Source organism: Agelaius phoeniceus, chromosome 2 (assembly GCF_051311805.1).
Source record: "Agelaius phoeniceus isolate bAgePho1 chromosome 2, bAgePho1.hap1, whole genome shotgun sequence".
Classification (NCBI taxonomy): Eukaryota; Metazoa; Chordata; class Aves; order Passeriformes; family Icteridae; genus Agelaius; species Agelaius phoeniceus.
This window is the reverse complement of record NC_135266.1, coordinates 10,553,641-10,570,988: the sequence shown is the minus strand read 5'-3', so window position 1 is coordinate 10,570,988 and position 17,348 is coordinate 10,553,641. Positions and strand designations below refer to the sequence as shown.

At 35.6% G+C, this 17,348-nt stretch overlaps 1 protein-coding gene across 8 annotated transcripts in view; it reads right to left on the bottom strand.

Moving 5' to 3' along the window:
- The window catches only part of DMD (dystrophin), a 1,046,004-nt gene that overhangs the window by 858,950 nt on the left and 169,706 nt on the right, over positions 1 to 17,348 (bottom strand). For all 8 annotated transcript variants that reach the window (XM_077171917.1, XM_077171927.1, XM_077171925.1 and 5 more), the window contains one exon: positions 11,116 to 11,177. In XM_077171917.1, coding sequence (XP_077028032.1) covers positions 11,116 to 11,177 — 62 coding nt within the window. Of the gene's footprint in view, positions 1 to 11,115; positions 11,178 to 17,348 lie in introns of those variants that run through there.

The following is a 17,348-nucleotide window of genomic DNA, read 5'->3' as shown; positions in this document are numbered from 1 at the left end:
CTTGGTCAATACTTACAGCTTTCAATAGAATTCCAAGTGGAATTACAACTTATTACAATTCATTATTACTATTATCATGGAGTCATGTCAGGTTTTGCTTGTTGGGGTTTTATTTTAATGTAAAGGATATTATTGTTACCAATAGTTTAGGATATAGAGTAAAGACACACACATATATGTATATTTTATATGAACTTATTTTTATATATATTTAAAACTGTACCAGACTGAACAGAAGAAATTGCTTGTTTCATCCTTTTCCCATAAAATCATAGTTTCAATAGAACCAACATCAAGTACTTGGGCATACAAAAAGCATCCTGTTTTTAAGTCAGCAATATATGCTCACACTAATATTGGCAGGATTTAAATGTGATGGGCTTAAACTGGCAAATCAATCAAACACACTGTGAAAAGCAAATAGAAGAGAAAATGGCTATCCTGTGCAATAACACCTGTCATGTACATCATTGAAAAAACTGGAAGTACAGCAAAGTCATTGATATGAGCATCAATATTTAATAAGACTGGGATACAAAAACATGGGAAAAAAAAGATGTACCAGAGCAGGGGAAAAAAAGAATTTTTAAAAAATAACTTTAATAATAATAAAGCTGCTTTAATAGTTCTCTAAGCAAAAACCAAATAGGGTGTCTATGTCAATTTTGCCACTGCTGTTGATTAATAACTGCAGCTATCATGTGCGGGGTGACAGTTCAGAACTCCCAAACGTAAGGTCAGAGAAACAGTGGAGGAAAGCAGCAATAAAAATAACAGATATTCTTGAAGTGTTGGTCCAGAAACATTCCTAAAATCTGATGGAGCCACTTCCTATGTAAAAGGCAAATATGAAATGTCCTGTGCAATTACAGTTATTTGCAATCACTTAAAAATAAGATTATTGTTTCTTAGTAAGATCATCTTTCATAATGTTACTTCATGGCAAGTAGGACCTAAAATATAGGCAATGGTTTAAAGAAATTAACATCAATAGAAGTTGCATTTGATTAAGTTGTAATATCACATCCATCAGCAGACCCTTTGAAGGAACTGAAAGTCTTTGTACACAATAAGGATACCTCAAAGCATAATTTAAAAAGTAATACACAAAAATACAACTGCTTACTGGAGTGGGGTGGGTCATCTCAGCATCACCAAAACTGATACATCATTACCCCAAAATGCAATCTGTAACACTGATGTGGTCTGCCCAAAACGAAATACTTTGTGGTTTGAAGAGTTTTCTTAGTTTTGGGTTGCCTGGCAGTTTTATTACCCCTTAGGCATACTTTTAAAAAATGTTTTATGCTTTTAAACGCAGGGGAGGAATTGCCAAACCTCTGACGTCAAAGACAGACAGAAAAAAGGATATATGTGTGAGAGGCACAAATTGCACCCACTGTCTCAGGCAGAGGGGGCTTAGGGAGGGTATGGAGCAGGGAAGGGCAGGAGCCCTCTGCTGGTCCTACCCCAGGGGTGCAGGTGAGGAACTGGGCTGGTGACAAGTTCCTCCCTTGCTTTCAGCTTTACTGACTAACAGGATGTGGCACTGACGCAAGGACAGATGCTGGATCTGTTTATGTGATGCAGAAAGATCAGGGCAGAGAGATCCACCAGTCCTAAATGTACAAGCTTGCACCTGCTCTTCTACTCTCTTCATTGATCCTGAGAGATGTGATTAATCTTTTTCAGATAGGGAGAATGGTTAATATTATTTGCTTGAACATCACTACGTTTCCATAACATTTAGACAAATGTGGACAATAGCTCAAAAATTGTTTTTTCTCCTGGTTTTGTTTTTGAACTTCCAAAGTATAATGTGAATCCACTGAAGTCTTATTTGTCTGCATGAAGAGTTTTGCTTTGGAGATTCTGAAGATGATTAGATGTAATAGTAATGAATTCTGAGCACGGAAATGATGATGTCTACTGCCAGCAACAATCATGCAAATTTGTAAATGTTTACAAATTCACAAGCTGACATATGCACCACTGAGACCAATATTGTAGTGCTATATTTAGCTTGTTCCTATTCCTCTCTCAAGATAGAGATACAATAATAACTTCAAGTGAAAAATTTTATTTAGATTAATGTATTTTACCTAAACTGCAACAAAAAAAGGATGACAGTTTGAACAGAAATCTAGGAGGTGCAAGGCCAAATGGGAGGAGGAAAAGGTGAAAGGTCTCAATAGACATAACTTGATTATTTTTTCCCTTAGTAAAACATATTACAAATGAAAGTCTAGTGCCCTCTATTGCCAGCAGCGGTGATTACTTTGCTCACTTGGCACATCTGACACATTTCAGGGAAGCACTTGTAATTCTACAAGACTCCATAAAAACAGGAATGCAAAGCCAAAAAATTTTAACATAATAAAAATGCATGTATTTTAGTCCCCCTAATTTTACTAATTCATTCAGAAATTTCAGATTTCATTATACAATACTGCATCATCTTAGAAGTCTTTAAAAAGTAGTCTGTATTCACTCAGACATTTTTAATGGTGAAAGTGTTTTGTTGTGCAGATGCTCATTGTTTCAGATAATACACATGCACAGGTGTGAGAAGTGGAGTCATTTTTGTGGAAAACATTTTAAGCCTTAAAATTTTATTTGGAGAAGTAACATAACCTTTGCACCTGCAAAAAACCAAAAGACACTGAGAATATCTTCACAATCTTCTGTGGCCCTACTGCAGCAGTGACAGATTTAATTCTCTCTGATTAATGGGGATTTCCTCCAAGGGCTGCTGCACTCAGGGGCAGGATGTCTGTGGCACCAGAGCTGGGGAGTGGGATTGGAGATGGGCACAGTTCTGCTGGAGAAAGAGCCCATTTTCCCCATGGAGAAGCTGCTCCTGAACTGTAGCTAGTTTTGAATTTATGCCCACTAAGGCAAAGCAGAGGAAACATGTCAGGGCTTGTGCAGTCATGGGAGCAGACAGAAGCCAGCCTCACTTGCAAGAAAAAGGTCTTTTGAGATACACAGCCAGCAGCCTCCGCTCCACCAAAAGATTTGCAGATAATGAGGTGGAAGGGGAAGTTTCACTTATCATCAAAGTGAAAATTAATCTGCTCACCAAAAGATGTCTTGTTAAACTGCAATCATTTAGACATTTTTTGGGGAAAATAAAAGCCTGCAACAGGCAAAGTTGTAAAGTCTCCTGGTAATGCGAGAATGTTCTGGAGGAGAAATTTTAGAAAATCACTTCCCTTCAGGTACACAGAAAAAAAATCTTCACTGTCTGAACATTAATTTAAATAATAGCTTAAAATGCAACCACAACCAATATAGAGACATTTTGATTTGCTTTTTTGTTAATGTTGAACATCCATCTTTGTGACTTTGAAGCCAAACCCAAACCTATTTTTCTCCTTTCTACTTTTTAGTAAAAGGGTTCTTTTCTCTACCAACAATTTGCAAAGCATCTCCAGCTGTGTGACAGCCACAGTAGGTCATGAGGCTTGGGCTTCTGATGTTACCAAGAACCAGAAAAAAAGAGAAATCCTCCCTCTTAAACACTACTTTGATTTTGTCATGCTGCATTGTGACACCCCACACCTGCTGGCGCTCCTTGCTCTCACGGGAAGTGATAGCAGAAAAATCCATCTCCAGTGCTCAGGCCCCTACACTGGGCAAAATTAAATATTTATAAATAATAAAAGGATCATTTAGGGAGATACTTTCTAGGTATTTTGCCACTAATAAGCTAAAATTGATTTTTAAACAAATTATAAAAAGTCAATAAGTTAGTAAAACTGAAAGCTTGCATGCAGTTGCTATGTGCAAAATTTAATGCATGAGGATCTTTTCTGTCTTTAAACTGTGCCTGTTTCTGTTCTTAGTAATGTTCTGTTCATGAGAAATTATTTGGTCATATTAAAAAACCTATAAAAATATATTAATAGTTTAAGTAGTATAGTATAAGTTCCAGAATGAAATTCTAAGTAAAATAAATAGCAATATTGCCATTGATAATATCTTAAAAAGTACAATGAAAATAATTTTTAGTATGTTTTTGTTCCAAAGGAAATTTAATTGAAGCATAATAAATATTTAAATAACAATTTGATGTTTTACTGCATCATAAGAAAATATGCAGAATATAGAACAGTAATGGGCTATGATATAGATATAGATCAATGTAAATTATTCTGAGTATGTGTATTACCTGATACTTCCTTATGTATTCTGGAGATATCCAAAAAAATAAAAAATGTCTTAACACTTAGCAATGCAAATGTGTTTTCTACACCAGGTTTAAACATCATTTGGTTTCAAAAGCTTTTTCTTTAATGATACAAAATGGAAATGATGGGCCTTTGGTGTGTCCTTGAAAGATGTATTATAAAAAGGTTATTGGCACAAGAAAGTCTGGAATTTTTAAAACAGGATGTGTCCCAAGGGTAGTGTTGATCACACAGAGCTGCAACTCAAAATTAAGAACTATTAAATTTCCATGAGAGCTCTGGTTATTTGCCATTCTGCAGCAAATAATTGGGCTCCCACATTAGGAAGCTGTTCTTTCTCATCACTTTTACTGTAGCACTTAGAAAGGCTGGCAACAGACATCAAACAGAGTAATTAGGTACTTAGGATGAATAAGTATCAATCATGGTCTCTAACCAACAACAAATAATACCAACAAATAATTTTTTTCAGATTTATCACAAATTATACAATTTTAAGCCTAACAGGTTTTCTGAGAGTTTTCTTTCAAAAGAAAAAAAATTCTGAGGCTGCTCACAAGGTATTTTTCATGTTTAATTTATGAACTGAGCTAACATCTACCATACTAATTTTTAATGTGTGAACTTTAAAGAACTGATAGAGGTCTTAGGACAGATACAATTTCAAAATTTTACAAACACACCATCTTTTGTTTGCCCTGAAATCAATGTTCTTACATGTGATACCTAATCCTCCTTTGAATGTATCTCCAAATTAGTGCTCCTTAGATGAACAGACCACAAGTTTCTTTCTGGTGAAATTCAGCAGAACTCTAATAATCTAATGACGACATGGAGCTCAGCAAATTTGCATTTATTTTGTTTTTCCAACAGGCTTTTGTGCAGTCACTAAGTTTTCTGTAAATGGCTAAAGCACCACAGCTATCCAAACAAACTGCTCTGAACTTCTCTACAACGACACCAAGTTTTCTGCAAAGCCAGCACTGATGTAACCTCTGGAACTCAATTCTAAACCTGAAATTCTACAGCACCAGCACACCCTACTGATAGCTTGTATCACCTGGAACAACTAGGGATCTTTTCTGGTCTCATAGACGTGCATATGCAACTACTGTTCTGATTTCAGAAAATACAATATACCAGCAGACATCAGTGCATCTTGAGCACACTGATCAGAATCTCAGAGTATAGGATCTAATTCTAATTTTCCTACCAGTCATCCACTCATCTAAGCAGCTGTCTTTATTTGACATATAGGTTAGCTGTCAAGAAAGCAGTTTGGAGAGAGCTAATATTGAACATTTTAATCTGTGTTTTTGTGATTTGTTGCCAAACTCCAACCCTCCCTTCAGCTCCTCTACTTGGCTATTAATTCTTGTCCAGAAATATGGCTAAAGACAGACTATTCACAGGGGTAAAAACATTTTCATGGAAGCAGACTCTTTAAAAAGTTGACAAATGAGACTATTCTTGTCTTCTCCACATAACTTCACCCAGTTACTCCCATCCCAGAGTCTGCACAGAAATCACTTTTCTGTGAGTCGCTTTAAAAATTCATTTTAATTTGAAGTCATTGTGAGTGATAGCATGGAAAACTGAGCAAGGGTGTCAGCAAATGCAGGACTGCAAATTTCTCAATTGGATGTCAGACTTATGGCAGTGCTGTCTTTCTGGACCTCAGCTGTTTGACACACTTCCTCAGAAGACCAGCAAACTGTGCATGTGTGTGTCAGTCACTGCTGCTGGCTGATGTGCAGAAGGCCCTTCATCTACAACAACAAGAGACCACTAAAGAGTCTGGAATAATGTGTATTTCAGCTTGTCCATGAGCTCAAGAAGGTGAAAAGAGCTGAGACCATCACCACACCTGCCATGATATAAGCCACATACAAACCCTGAGTAATTAAGTTGTTTTAACTGCTGTGCAGTTTGACTAAACCTGTAAGCAATGCCCTCTTGTGTGGTCCCTTTATCCCTGCACATAACACTTGACTGAACAATTTAGTTGCTATTCTAAACAATTTCATTAGTAAGAGGTGCATTTAATTTTGCTGACTCTAATTTACTAGCCACATATATTTTAAATGAAACTGTCAACCTTACTTTCTTTGGCATAGTTTGCATCATTATTGTGTTTCTTCACATGATCACACAAGAATGGAATCTAATTCCACAGTCACCATACAAAGAACTGCATCATAATCTGCCCATAAAAAGGTGCCATTTTTCACAACTTAAATTCTCCTCAAAAAGGAGAGCTATCGAATGATCTTTGTTTTCCATAAAGCTAAGTAATGCAACATTTGGTATCCTATTCATCTATTTTCATATTCTGATTCTTCGATAGCAAAAGGAAGAAAATCAAAGCATGAGGTAAAGTAATCATAAAAAATTATCCACTTTTTTTCCTCCCCAAACCTAATGTGCTTTATTTTCTGCCACTTGTTCCTACCCAGTTAGAGATTAATCATTACAGTGTTTACCCAAAAAAATACACTGTCATATATTATGTCTTCCTTGACTCTGTAGTGGAACTTTCTATTTGTTTGCAGCAGAAATGTGGAAAACCTACTTAAACCTCTGAATTTGCAGGTGATTTTATTAACATCTGTTATTTGCTATCACAGATTAAAATACTGAAAGCTCCTTCACAAACTATTCTGAAACCCACTTACAGGTTAAGCTTTGATTTCAAGCTACCCATAAGGGTATACCCTAAAGTTCAAGCTGCCAAAGTTTACCATTATTAGCTCATGTTCTCCTCTGCACTAGCAAGATGTGTCTGCTGCTGACAGTAAAATTGTCAGCAATTTGAGACACTCCATAATTAGGGAACAAAAAATTGTCCATATTTCTTTAGTCAAAGATATTTACTCTTTTCTTTTTAGGGCTGGGAGTTGCTTTTTATATTTTTTACCTTTTTTTTCTGGAATTTTAGCATTTTCCTTATAGAATTAGTTTGCATATACAAGTTCTTTCCTGTATGCAAGTAAAGAGTATTCCCACCTTCAGTAGCACTTTTTGTTTTGAAGCCTATTATGCAATGAATGAAACAAAATATGAAGCAACATAAAATCATTTATAATGGGATGCAGGCACTGTTAAGGTAATTGTTGTGCCTGTTCCCAAGTCTCAGCTGAGAGCTGTCACGCTTGCAGGACTGTGACAGATTTGCATTCTCCCAAAACACACAGTTCAGCATTTCAGTTATACCAAATTTTAAAAGTTTGTATCTGAGAAAAAACTGTCATACCCAGGACCAGACATATCTCTAGTGGGAGCTCTAATTACAGTTCTATTATTAAAAACTAGGTTATAATACTTTCCTTTAATATCATTTTAATATCATTATGTGCACCCTGCAGAACTTCATTATTTTATAAATAAACTTCATCTGAGGTCAAAAAACCCCTTCTTTCTGAATAAAATGATATTAAATTATTATGTTCCACATTTAAAAAATGCTTTAAGCTTTAACTTATTTCATGCCATTTAGATGGTAAACCAAGAAGGTTCACTCAAGAAAGTCACACCCCATGTCTATGATTGCAAAGGGGAAAAGAGAGGTCTCTTGGATTACCTTCTCCCATTTCTCTTATACTTTAAATGTACTATTTTATCTCACAAACACTGAAAGCCAACTTTTGGCCCTTCCTACTGAAACTTTGATTTTCTTCTAGATGAGTCAAATACTGTAATTTTCAAGACCCAGATTTTCTGCATAATCCAGTTTCTGGCTAGCAAAAGAAGTAAGAATTAGAGAGAAACCTGACCTTTTGAACAACTGTAGGAGAGACCTGCAAAATTTATTTTCCCCACTTTTTTGATTTAGAGCACCCTACCCAACTTGCTAAAAAAAGCCTGAAGAGAGACACAGCCCCACCCACAGCAATTAAAATATTAGTGACATTTCTGCTACCTTTTCCTAGATACCCTTTCACAGACTTGGTAACATTCCAGAGGTTTTGCGTTCCTCACATCTCAGACAGAAAACTGTCAGGATTGTGTGGCTGAAAGTTTATTATGGATTTCATGGTAGGGATTTGACTCCACAGCTAAGAGGTATCAGGCTTCACTGCTAAACTTGAGGCATCTGAGAGAAGCAGCTCCACAAGATCCAACTGAAATGTCACTGTGGGCATGGCCAGAGGAAGGACAACTCTCTTCCCCCACAGGTAAAAATTATATGTGGGTTCTCAAGTTATGCTGATGGCACATAAATTAGAAAATAAATTTTTTGCAATTCTTTACAGCTTCTCACGTTTAAAAACATTATTTGTATTTACATCACAAGTTATGTGAAACAAATTGCAAATCTGAGTGTTTAGAAAGCTCAGTGTAAGAATAAATGCACTGAGACACAAGTGCTCTAGATACTGACTTTTTGGGAAAGGAATGGAGCTCTTTGGGGAGAAATACACTATACATCCAACAAAAATGAAGATTTAGAATATTTAGAAGTGGGTTTTATTTTGACTATATAAAAATGGGGGGTTTTGCATATGGAAGGTAGTGGATGAGAGAGAATTATCTAACATAATTTCATTTAACCCTAAATATTTTACAGTTAATTAGTGACCTGGATTTCACTTTTCACAAATAAGAGAAATGAATGATGTCATACACTTCTCTGTCTTAATTCTAACCCTGTAGGCTAATCTACTCAAGACAGCACCCCTAGAACTACATAGGATTGAATAAGAAGCAATTCTGCAAGGAAAGTAATTCATTTAGCACTTTTACAAAGCTAACAATGATGAGAAATCACTAACAAGGAATAGCCTGCTAACTGAAATCGATTCCACAGCTAGAAACAGAGATGGATTTGAACCACTGCAAAGAAGTCAGGAGAAGAGGGATAAACTAGTTTTTCCATGGAAATCCACCTTCATGTATTGAAGGCCACCTCTCTGAGCTGTTAGAAGAGGGAGAAACACTGTCCTGGGACTATACAGCAGGACCTCCCGTGTTTCTGTCCTAAAAACCTCAGAAAGAAGTAATTTCTTCAACATTTAAAGATCAATTGTTTTTTGACAGCTGAAATAAGAACACCCTGTCCAAAAAACCCAGGTCATGCTTCAGGCAATTAAAAACTCAAATCATAATGCTTAGGTTTTTCCCAGAGCCCAAATGAAGTAGAGAGAGATTAATACTTTTACCAATATATGTTTACAAATGCATTTTCACATGCAACTAAAAATAGTGTTATAAAACTCAAGTAAAAAGTACCTAAAGACCTTAAACTACATTTAATAAAATTAGATTGGAGGAAAGGCCTCTAGATCTTTGAGATGAATGAGTCAAACCTAATATTAAAAGCATGTGTTGATAGATATTTTCCAAGCCTTTCATAATTCTTGTTATTCTTCTGCAGACTTGGTCCAAGTTTCCTCAGTAATTGCAGCTTTGCAATTCCATAAAACAATCATTTCTGAGAAAACAATGCTCTAGGAGTATTACATTTTCTTTAGATATAGAAGCAAAACAGTTACTCTTCATTTTCCACAACCATTTCTGTGACCATAAAAAGGCCTAACAGGTAATACATTTCAAATTAGGCTATATCAGATGATGGTTGCTGTGGCTACTTATTCATACATGGAAAAGCAAGATTACAAAGTATTCGAGTTAAAATCTCACTTTTGCCAAGAAAAAGAAAATAATTACATCTTTCACCCTCTATGAAGCACTTCCATTATCACAAAGATATTAAAGTTGCCTTTTTTTTGCAATAGTACCATGTTGTGGATTCATTTTGTTTGTGATTCAACACAGCTCCCAGAGCTTTCATTTGCTTCATTATTACCAACCCAGCTATCCCCCCGTTCTGTATGCAGATGTTTTACTGCTGTCCTAAACATAATACTCCAGAGCTGGCTTGTAATTCATCATTCTTCAATACAGTATTTCATCCTGATCCAGTCCTTCAAATTGCTGGACACCACTGCTGTAAAGATGCTGAGCACAAATGGATGCTGTCTAAATCATTTGAATCAGTATTAGAAAATGCTCTAGACCACAGAAAAAGCCTATGGGACTCACTGATGGACTAAACCAGTGCTAGGCAGGTTTTCAACATTATGGTGGTTGTATTCAGATTATCTTATTCCCTTTTTTTAATAAGTAGAATCAGATGGGACACAATCAAAAACCAGACTAAAGAGAAGATACATCACAGCTACTATTTCATTGCTGTCTATTGCCTGGTAAAATGACAAATGATAGGACTGATTTGTTTTATTATTACTGGCAAATAAATTTGAGTCATTATCCTCCAGGAATTAAAAAAAAAATAGTTTCAGCAAATTAATAGCTCAGGCAGAATTTTTCCTGAGTATTAAAGATAAAATCATTATACACTGCCAGAAGAGCATGCTTTAAATAAATTAGCTATTTGGTCTTATTTTTCCCCACTCCATTTATGTTCTACCATTCTCAAAAATAACTATATCAAAACATATTAAAATTTACTTTCATAATTTGTTAACTGGATTACACCTCTTATCTCTGACCTTGCTCTTCTCCAATTCATGCAGTTTTATTAAAGATGCAGTTGCAATTAGAAACAAGAACAGACAAGTCTAATAGAGGAAACTCCTTTGTACATTAGAAACATAACAAAGAAATCCAACAAAGAGTAATAGAGGTGCATCACTAGTTTGAGAAAAGGTGAAGTAAATTGAGGCAGAGAACACCTTAAGAAAAGGATGGCTTCCTACATTTCAATCACTGATGAAGTCAAACAAATAAAGCTTGAACACTTTTTCTAATAAATCCATCAACTGCCTTCAGCAATATCTGAGACTTGGAACTGTTATATTGAAAACTAAGCTTCACTGTAGGAATATCAGGTTTCTTTGTTTGTTTTTTTTTTTTTAATGTACAAAAGCTATTTTCATCAATAAGTAAATAAATATATTACCTTGGCAAACTGTGCATTTATCCATTTTGTGAAAGTTTTCTTTTGAACATCTTCCCGTTCATCTGCCAGAGAAAAGGAAAGTACTTCATTAGAATTATTCAACAAAATAGTGCCATATTATTGATTAATGTTTCAGCTTTGGTTTACTGTAAATTACTAATAATACTTCAAACACAGGCAGGAATTTTTTTTTAATCTATTCTTTTAAAATTGTATCAACACATTCTGAAGGTCCTACAGGTCCCCTTCATAAGCAGGGTTTATATCCCTAGTTCAACTGACCTACCCTGTGGTTTCTTTTCTCCTGGAAAAGAACATATTGCAGTAGGATCTGAAACACCCCATTCTAATTTTTAATTTCATATAGCTATAAAAAACCCCAAACATGTCATCTGATGGTTTTGGCATCAGAAAACTCTTCAACAGTAGAAAAGTACTTGAAATAACATTATATGTGCCTCCTCAAATTGCCTGAGGAAGTGAAACCTTCTGAAACCCAACAATAGTTCTCCATTGGCAGCCCCTGATGTACCTTATGCCTTTTTTAACTTGCAACTATTTACCTGTCACAAATTGTTATCTATTTTTCCTCCAGTGGAAAAAGAAAAAAAACAAAAACAAACCCACACATATATTTGTCCAGCCACACATGAAATTCTTTCTCAATTCTTTAATATGAAATCTTTGAAGAGGGAGATTATTTACTTTAGGCCTTGAGTTGTCTAAGTTATAAGTACAATCTTGATACTGAATGGAACTGGACAAACAAAGGTAAAATTCTGATGTATTTTATATAGGTTGAAAGAGAAAAGTTATTTCAGACTACAATTTCTAAGCATTTCCTCAAAAAGATCTATTATGCATCATCCCTGAAATATAAAGGACAGATTTCTTTGCTTGGCAAAATAAAATCAACCTCAACTAGAACTGAAGGGCATATGTGGAAAAAGGGTGCAGAATGCTTATGCTAAAATAAAGTTCATCCAATGCAGCCTTTTGGTTTGCAGTAAAATTCTCCACACTTCTTAAATAAAAAGGGATATTAAATTCCCTTCTGAAATGTATAACAATTAATAACATTAATGTATTCAGCTAAATTTGAGTGGCAGGTATAGACAAGCTAGAAGAGAAATGCATGGCAATATTAATGTACTTTGCTTTCCCTCCCTCCAACTGTCCAAAGACCCAAGACAAGACAAATATTTTTGATACAAATGTATCTTTTGTTCTTAAAACCTCAATATCATTTTAAACATACCTTTATGTTTAGAATGTTTTCCAGTTTCAAAGATACAATATATTCATTAAAAAATACTAGTTTGCAAAGTTACTATAGCATTATAAAGAAGTATTGCATACTTGAAGGAGCATATTCTGAGTTCAGATGATCTTGAGCAAAAAAAAAAAATAGATAACACAATAGTACAAGTAGAAACCTCTGTCACTAATATATATGAGTATTTGCTACAATAAACTTTCTAGAATTCTATTGCTATCGATCCCAAATAACCCTGTCAGCTTCAGCCTTTGGCTGAAAGTAATACTTGAATAGTTAAGAGACTCATCTAAAAGCAACAGCATGTGAAGGAGATGCATGCTTTTGGTAATACATGATGCTAAAGCTGTTAAAAATTTTATTTTTCCCCACAAGCAACACTTCTTTCTGTGTTGACTGTAAGTTGTTTATTATATGAGTTTTGTTTCATTCCAGCCTCATGCAGTACACAGAAGATGAGACAAGAAAGATACATTTTGTTGGTAGAAGATAAATATTCAATCTGATGTTATATTACAAACTTCTTCAGCAACTTCATATAAAATATTACACATAAATAGCAGCTTCTGTTTAATCATCTCTGCTAAAACTGCCAAATGCAAATGGGTTTGAAGAATAATGTGGCATTTAGCAAGGGGAAGGAAAAAGAGAAAAAATCACTTTTTTCAAACTGTTCAAACAAGAATATGTGATATATTGCAGGGAAAAGGAAAGAGACAAAAACACCTCCTTAAACTGTTCAAACTTCTGCTTTTCCACTGCAGGCAGCTGCAATAGCATATTGAGTAGCAGAGTGGGTTGTTTGTTTTAGGGCTTTTTGTTTGTTTGTTTGTTTTCCCATAAAGATATATGCAAGTTTAACTGCTAGTCACCAATTATTCATGTCCACTGTGCTAATAAAACCCAGGGTCTCCTGAGAAAAATAAGAGTCAACCCCACAACCTGAATGTTTGAAACTTCTTCAAAGTCCAGGCAATGCTCTGCTACATTGTAAACACAAACCTGTTCCGCTGCTGTTATCTTTACACAGAGATCATTGCAAGCACTTTCATCTCTAGGTGCTTGCTCTGACAAGTTTATACCACAACAATTTGTTAGTGACAGCCTCCTAACCTAAAAACGAATCAATCTTTTGGTTATGCATGGCATGATTTCCCCATTGTAAACACGATTTTTACAAAGAGATGTTCTCTTAGGCCAGATTTATGGATTGAATGCTCCATGTGGAAGCTGAATGACATTTATCTAGGTGCTGCAGAAACATGCCAAGAGCACTCCTCTGCCACTTTCATAATGCTGTGTTTATAAGAGATCCTTCAGCAATGAGCCAGTGAATGTCCTTGGAGGTGCTTTTACTGTGAGACAAGAATAATCAAATGGCCAGGCCAGGTAATTCCTTCACCTGTTCAAAGAGTAATATGCTATGTTTATTTCTTTTCTTTCAAGCTGAAAGAATTGCAGAATAGTGTTCTGTCTTCAGGTTAGATTTAAACAGTGCATGGATCCTGAATTCCTTTATTGCAATAACAATGGAATCCCTTCCCACAGCAAAAATGCTTTTCTCAAATTGATGGTCTTTGAACAGAATAGGCTTAACCTCATTTTCTGTAGGTTATCAACTCAGAAAATAAATGCTCTGAGGTCTACAAAACCCTTCCAGAAAAAGAGATATTGAGCAGTAAAATTCACCTGATTTTCCTGCCCTAGAGCCTCTAGTACCACTGAACAGATCTTGTTTTAACTGCAATGCATACAGAGATGTGTTCTGATGAGCACCCAGCTTTGAAACTGTGAATGCAAACCTCTCAGATTAGTTAACTGCACATTTGACTTTTGAAGTATTAGTCCAGGTTAGGCCTCGTAATAAATTATGACCCAGAGATAAAGTGCAGTATTAATGAAGCTAATCATCTGACAAAGGACAGTTCTGGCACTTAATCAGGCAGCAAGGCTAATAGAGACAAGTGGCACACTGAAGGATGCTTAGGAACAATCATGATTCAACAGAACAAAGATGCTATTAATAATGGCAATTGGTCACCATACAACTTTCCTAATATACTTAACAGCTCATGTTTGCAACCTACCACTCCAATGTAATTCCCATCTGTCTTCTACAAGAAAACTCCCAACATTATGTTGTCATCTCTTAGTAAACTACATCTTTTACTACTCTTATTTTTCCACACCACTCTACCCCCTCAAATGCTACCAAACATATTAAATAAAAAATAGTAGCAGGAAAAGATAATTAGATACCAGTATACTCTAGATACTATTCTGAAAGTATACAGAATTGTTAACAAATCACTAAAAAAAAGTACTTTTAAAAAATTTGATCTGGAAAATACCAAGAAGATTGCAAAATGAACCAAGGTTCTGAAACATACACTATGTATCTCACTACATCATTCCATTTATATAATAGAAGCCACTTCCTCACAGAAAACATGTATCAGGGAGAAGGAAATTTGCACTTTGTTGCATCCTTCCCTTTTTTTCTAGAAGATCTTTAACCTCTCAACTCTTGACACACCTGAATAAATATTTCTTTCACTAACTCACAGAATGGCTGAAGCTGTAAGGCAGCTCTAGACATCATCTGGTCCAAGTGCCCCTATCTAGCAAGGCCACCTAGAATGGATTTTACAGGACCCTGTTGAGTGTGGGTTGTTTTTTTTTTTTTTATTATCTCCAAGGATGGAGACTCCACAGTGTCTCTTACTGCTGCCACATGAAGACTGCATCCTTCAGCCTTCCACAGATCTGGGTTGTGTTTTCCAATGCAAGTGGCTTAGAAAATTCTTCTCTAGAGTAAGTAACTCCAATTTCTACAATCAGAAGACATTCAACAAAATGGTACTGGTACATGAGGAGTATGGGAAATTATCCATCTCTTCAGATTCTAAACTTCAATTTTAAACAAACAAACAAAAAAAATCACTGTCATTGTCATGTCAATGAAGATGTGACATTTGTAGAGTGTTTGAATCACTTAGAGACAGGCAATGATAGGAGGCTTAGTTGTGGGATAGATTCTATGCAGCCTTCAGTAAGCAATTCCATCACAGGTGCAGGAACACAAATGGAGAAGAAGACATTTTATCCTGTTATCCAGTATTGCCCTGACATAGGTAAACAATAATTGAATAGTTATGTTTTGTCTAGAACCAGAACCTATGAGCAAGAAAGGAATAAAAGAAAAAAGAAAAAAAGAAAAAGGAAGAAAAGAAAGAAAAGAATTCCCATATACTGGTGAAAACTTTGAAACAATGGTGTTGAGGCAGGTGTCAATTCCCTCATTCATGGCAGCTGCAGGTTCATTGGAACACTGCACTTTAGAGAAGAAAACCATCAAAATTGCTATTTGATTTTCCAGCAGCAAAACAATGCAGCCTGAGAAAAGGTCAGGATTTTCTTCAGTGAGTGGGAGTGAGTACCAGCAATGGTGGGAGTACTAGGAACAAAAGAGGCCACAGATAGTCACATTATTGATACTCTGGCTCCATCGACTCACTATTCTTAGAGATTTTCAGTACATTGTGACAATAGTCTGCCAGTAACTACAGCTGCTGAGAAATGTTCCCTTCCCATTCTTGCTTATCTGAGGGGGGAAGAAGAAATCAATGCCACACAATGACAGAATGATATTTGAGTGGACTAGCTTTGATTTTTAGTCATTGAGGTCATCCAAGACACTCACAAGCTGACAGGAAATACAATAGGCTGCTTTGACAGACAGACAAAGAATTTAAGTCTATTGCTCATGTAAGGCAATACAGAACATGCAATTCTTTGTCCATTTTCTATAAATACACTGATGAGCAGTGTGTTGACTTAATCTGAATATTGTTAAAACTCCCTGTTCCCTGTGCTACCCTCTTGAGACTTTACTGTGGAACCAGAGTCAAATCACCATAATCAAACCATCTCAGGCTTTTCAAAACACTGATGAACCTATTCACATGCTCAGCAGAAATGGAACACTGAAAGCCCTCGTTAATATAGATTTAAAGAAAAAAAAAGTACAACTAAACGCCATGAAAAATAGAATACTAAAATTTTCTGAGAAAGGTTTGCTAAGAGTCAAGGTAAATTTAGGAAATGAAAAGGTGTATTGCTAAGAAAAAAGACTTTGCTCCCCCTGTTTCCTTCAAATACAGGAACTCAGAGAGAGGGATGCTATTTACTGATCAGAGGACAAAAAGAGGATATCTGCAAGACCCAACCTACAAGATTTCTACTGACAGATTGGTGTAGCAGATTGAACTACTGAACTACCTTGCCTAGACTGAATGTCAGGCTGAGGAAACCTTTTATTTTTCTCATTTCATAATGTTAGTTGGAATTGTTCTCTCATTATCAATGTTTTAGGGAAACTGCTTCCTGACTTTTCCTATTTTTTTAATTCTTTAAGACACTGTAAATGTTTATATTAGGTCTCACTCTTTCTCTAAATAGCTAATTAGTTAGAGTTGAAAACTACTTAGTGCTTTTGAGGACCAGTATGGATGTCATGTAAAAAAGGAGCAGGAACAACACAAAGGATAAAGAACATGACAGACTGCCAGTATGGAACAGAAGGAAAGATTAAAAAAGGAAAGAAAAAAAAAAGAAAAACAACAAGGACAGCAAAAAGAACAAGAACAAAAAAAAGAAAAATGACGAAGGGGCGAGGGGAAGACAGAAGGGGAATTAAACACATTTACCCTGGCTTGTAGGGGAAAAAAGGGAAAAAGACATATGGAAAAAAGAAAAGGGATGGGGAAAAGCAGAGATAAACACTTCCCTTCTGGAAAGAAAAAAAGGATATCTGGTAGATAGAAGATCATATGCAGGAAAGCAGTAAATCTGAACAAAAGAACTACTGAAGCATGTGTAGCTTAAGCAAAAAGATTTGACTAGCATCCCAAAGTACCAGAATAATGCAAACAAGCAACATATGACTCCAAAAACA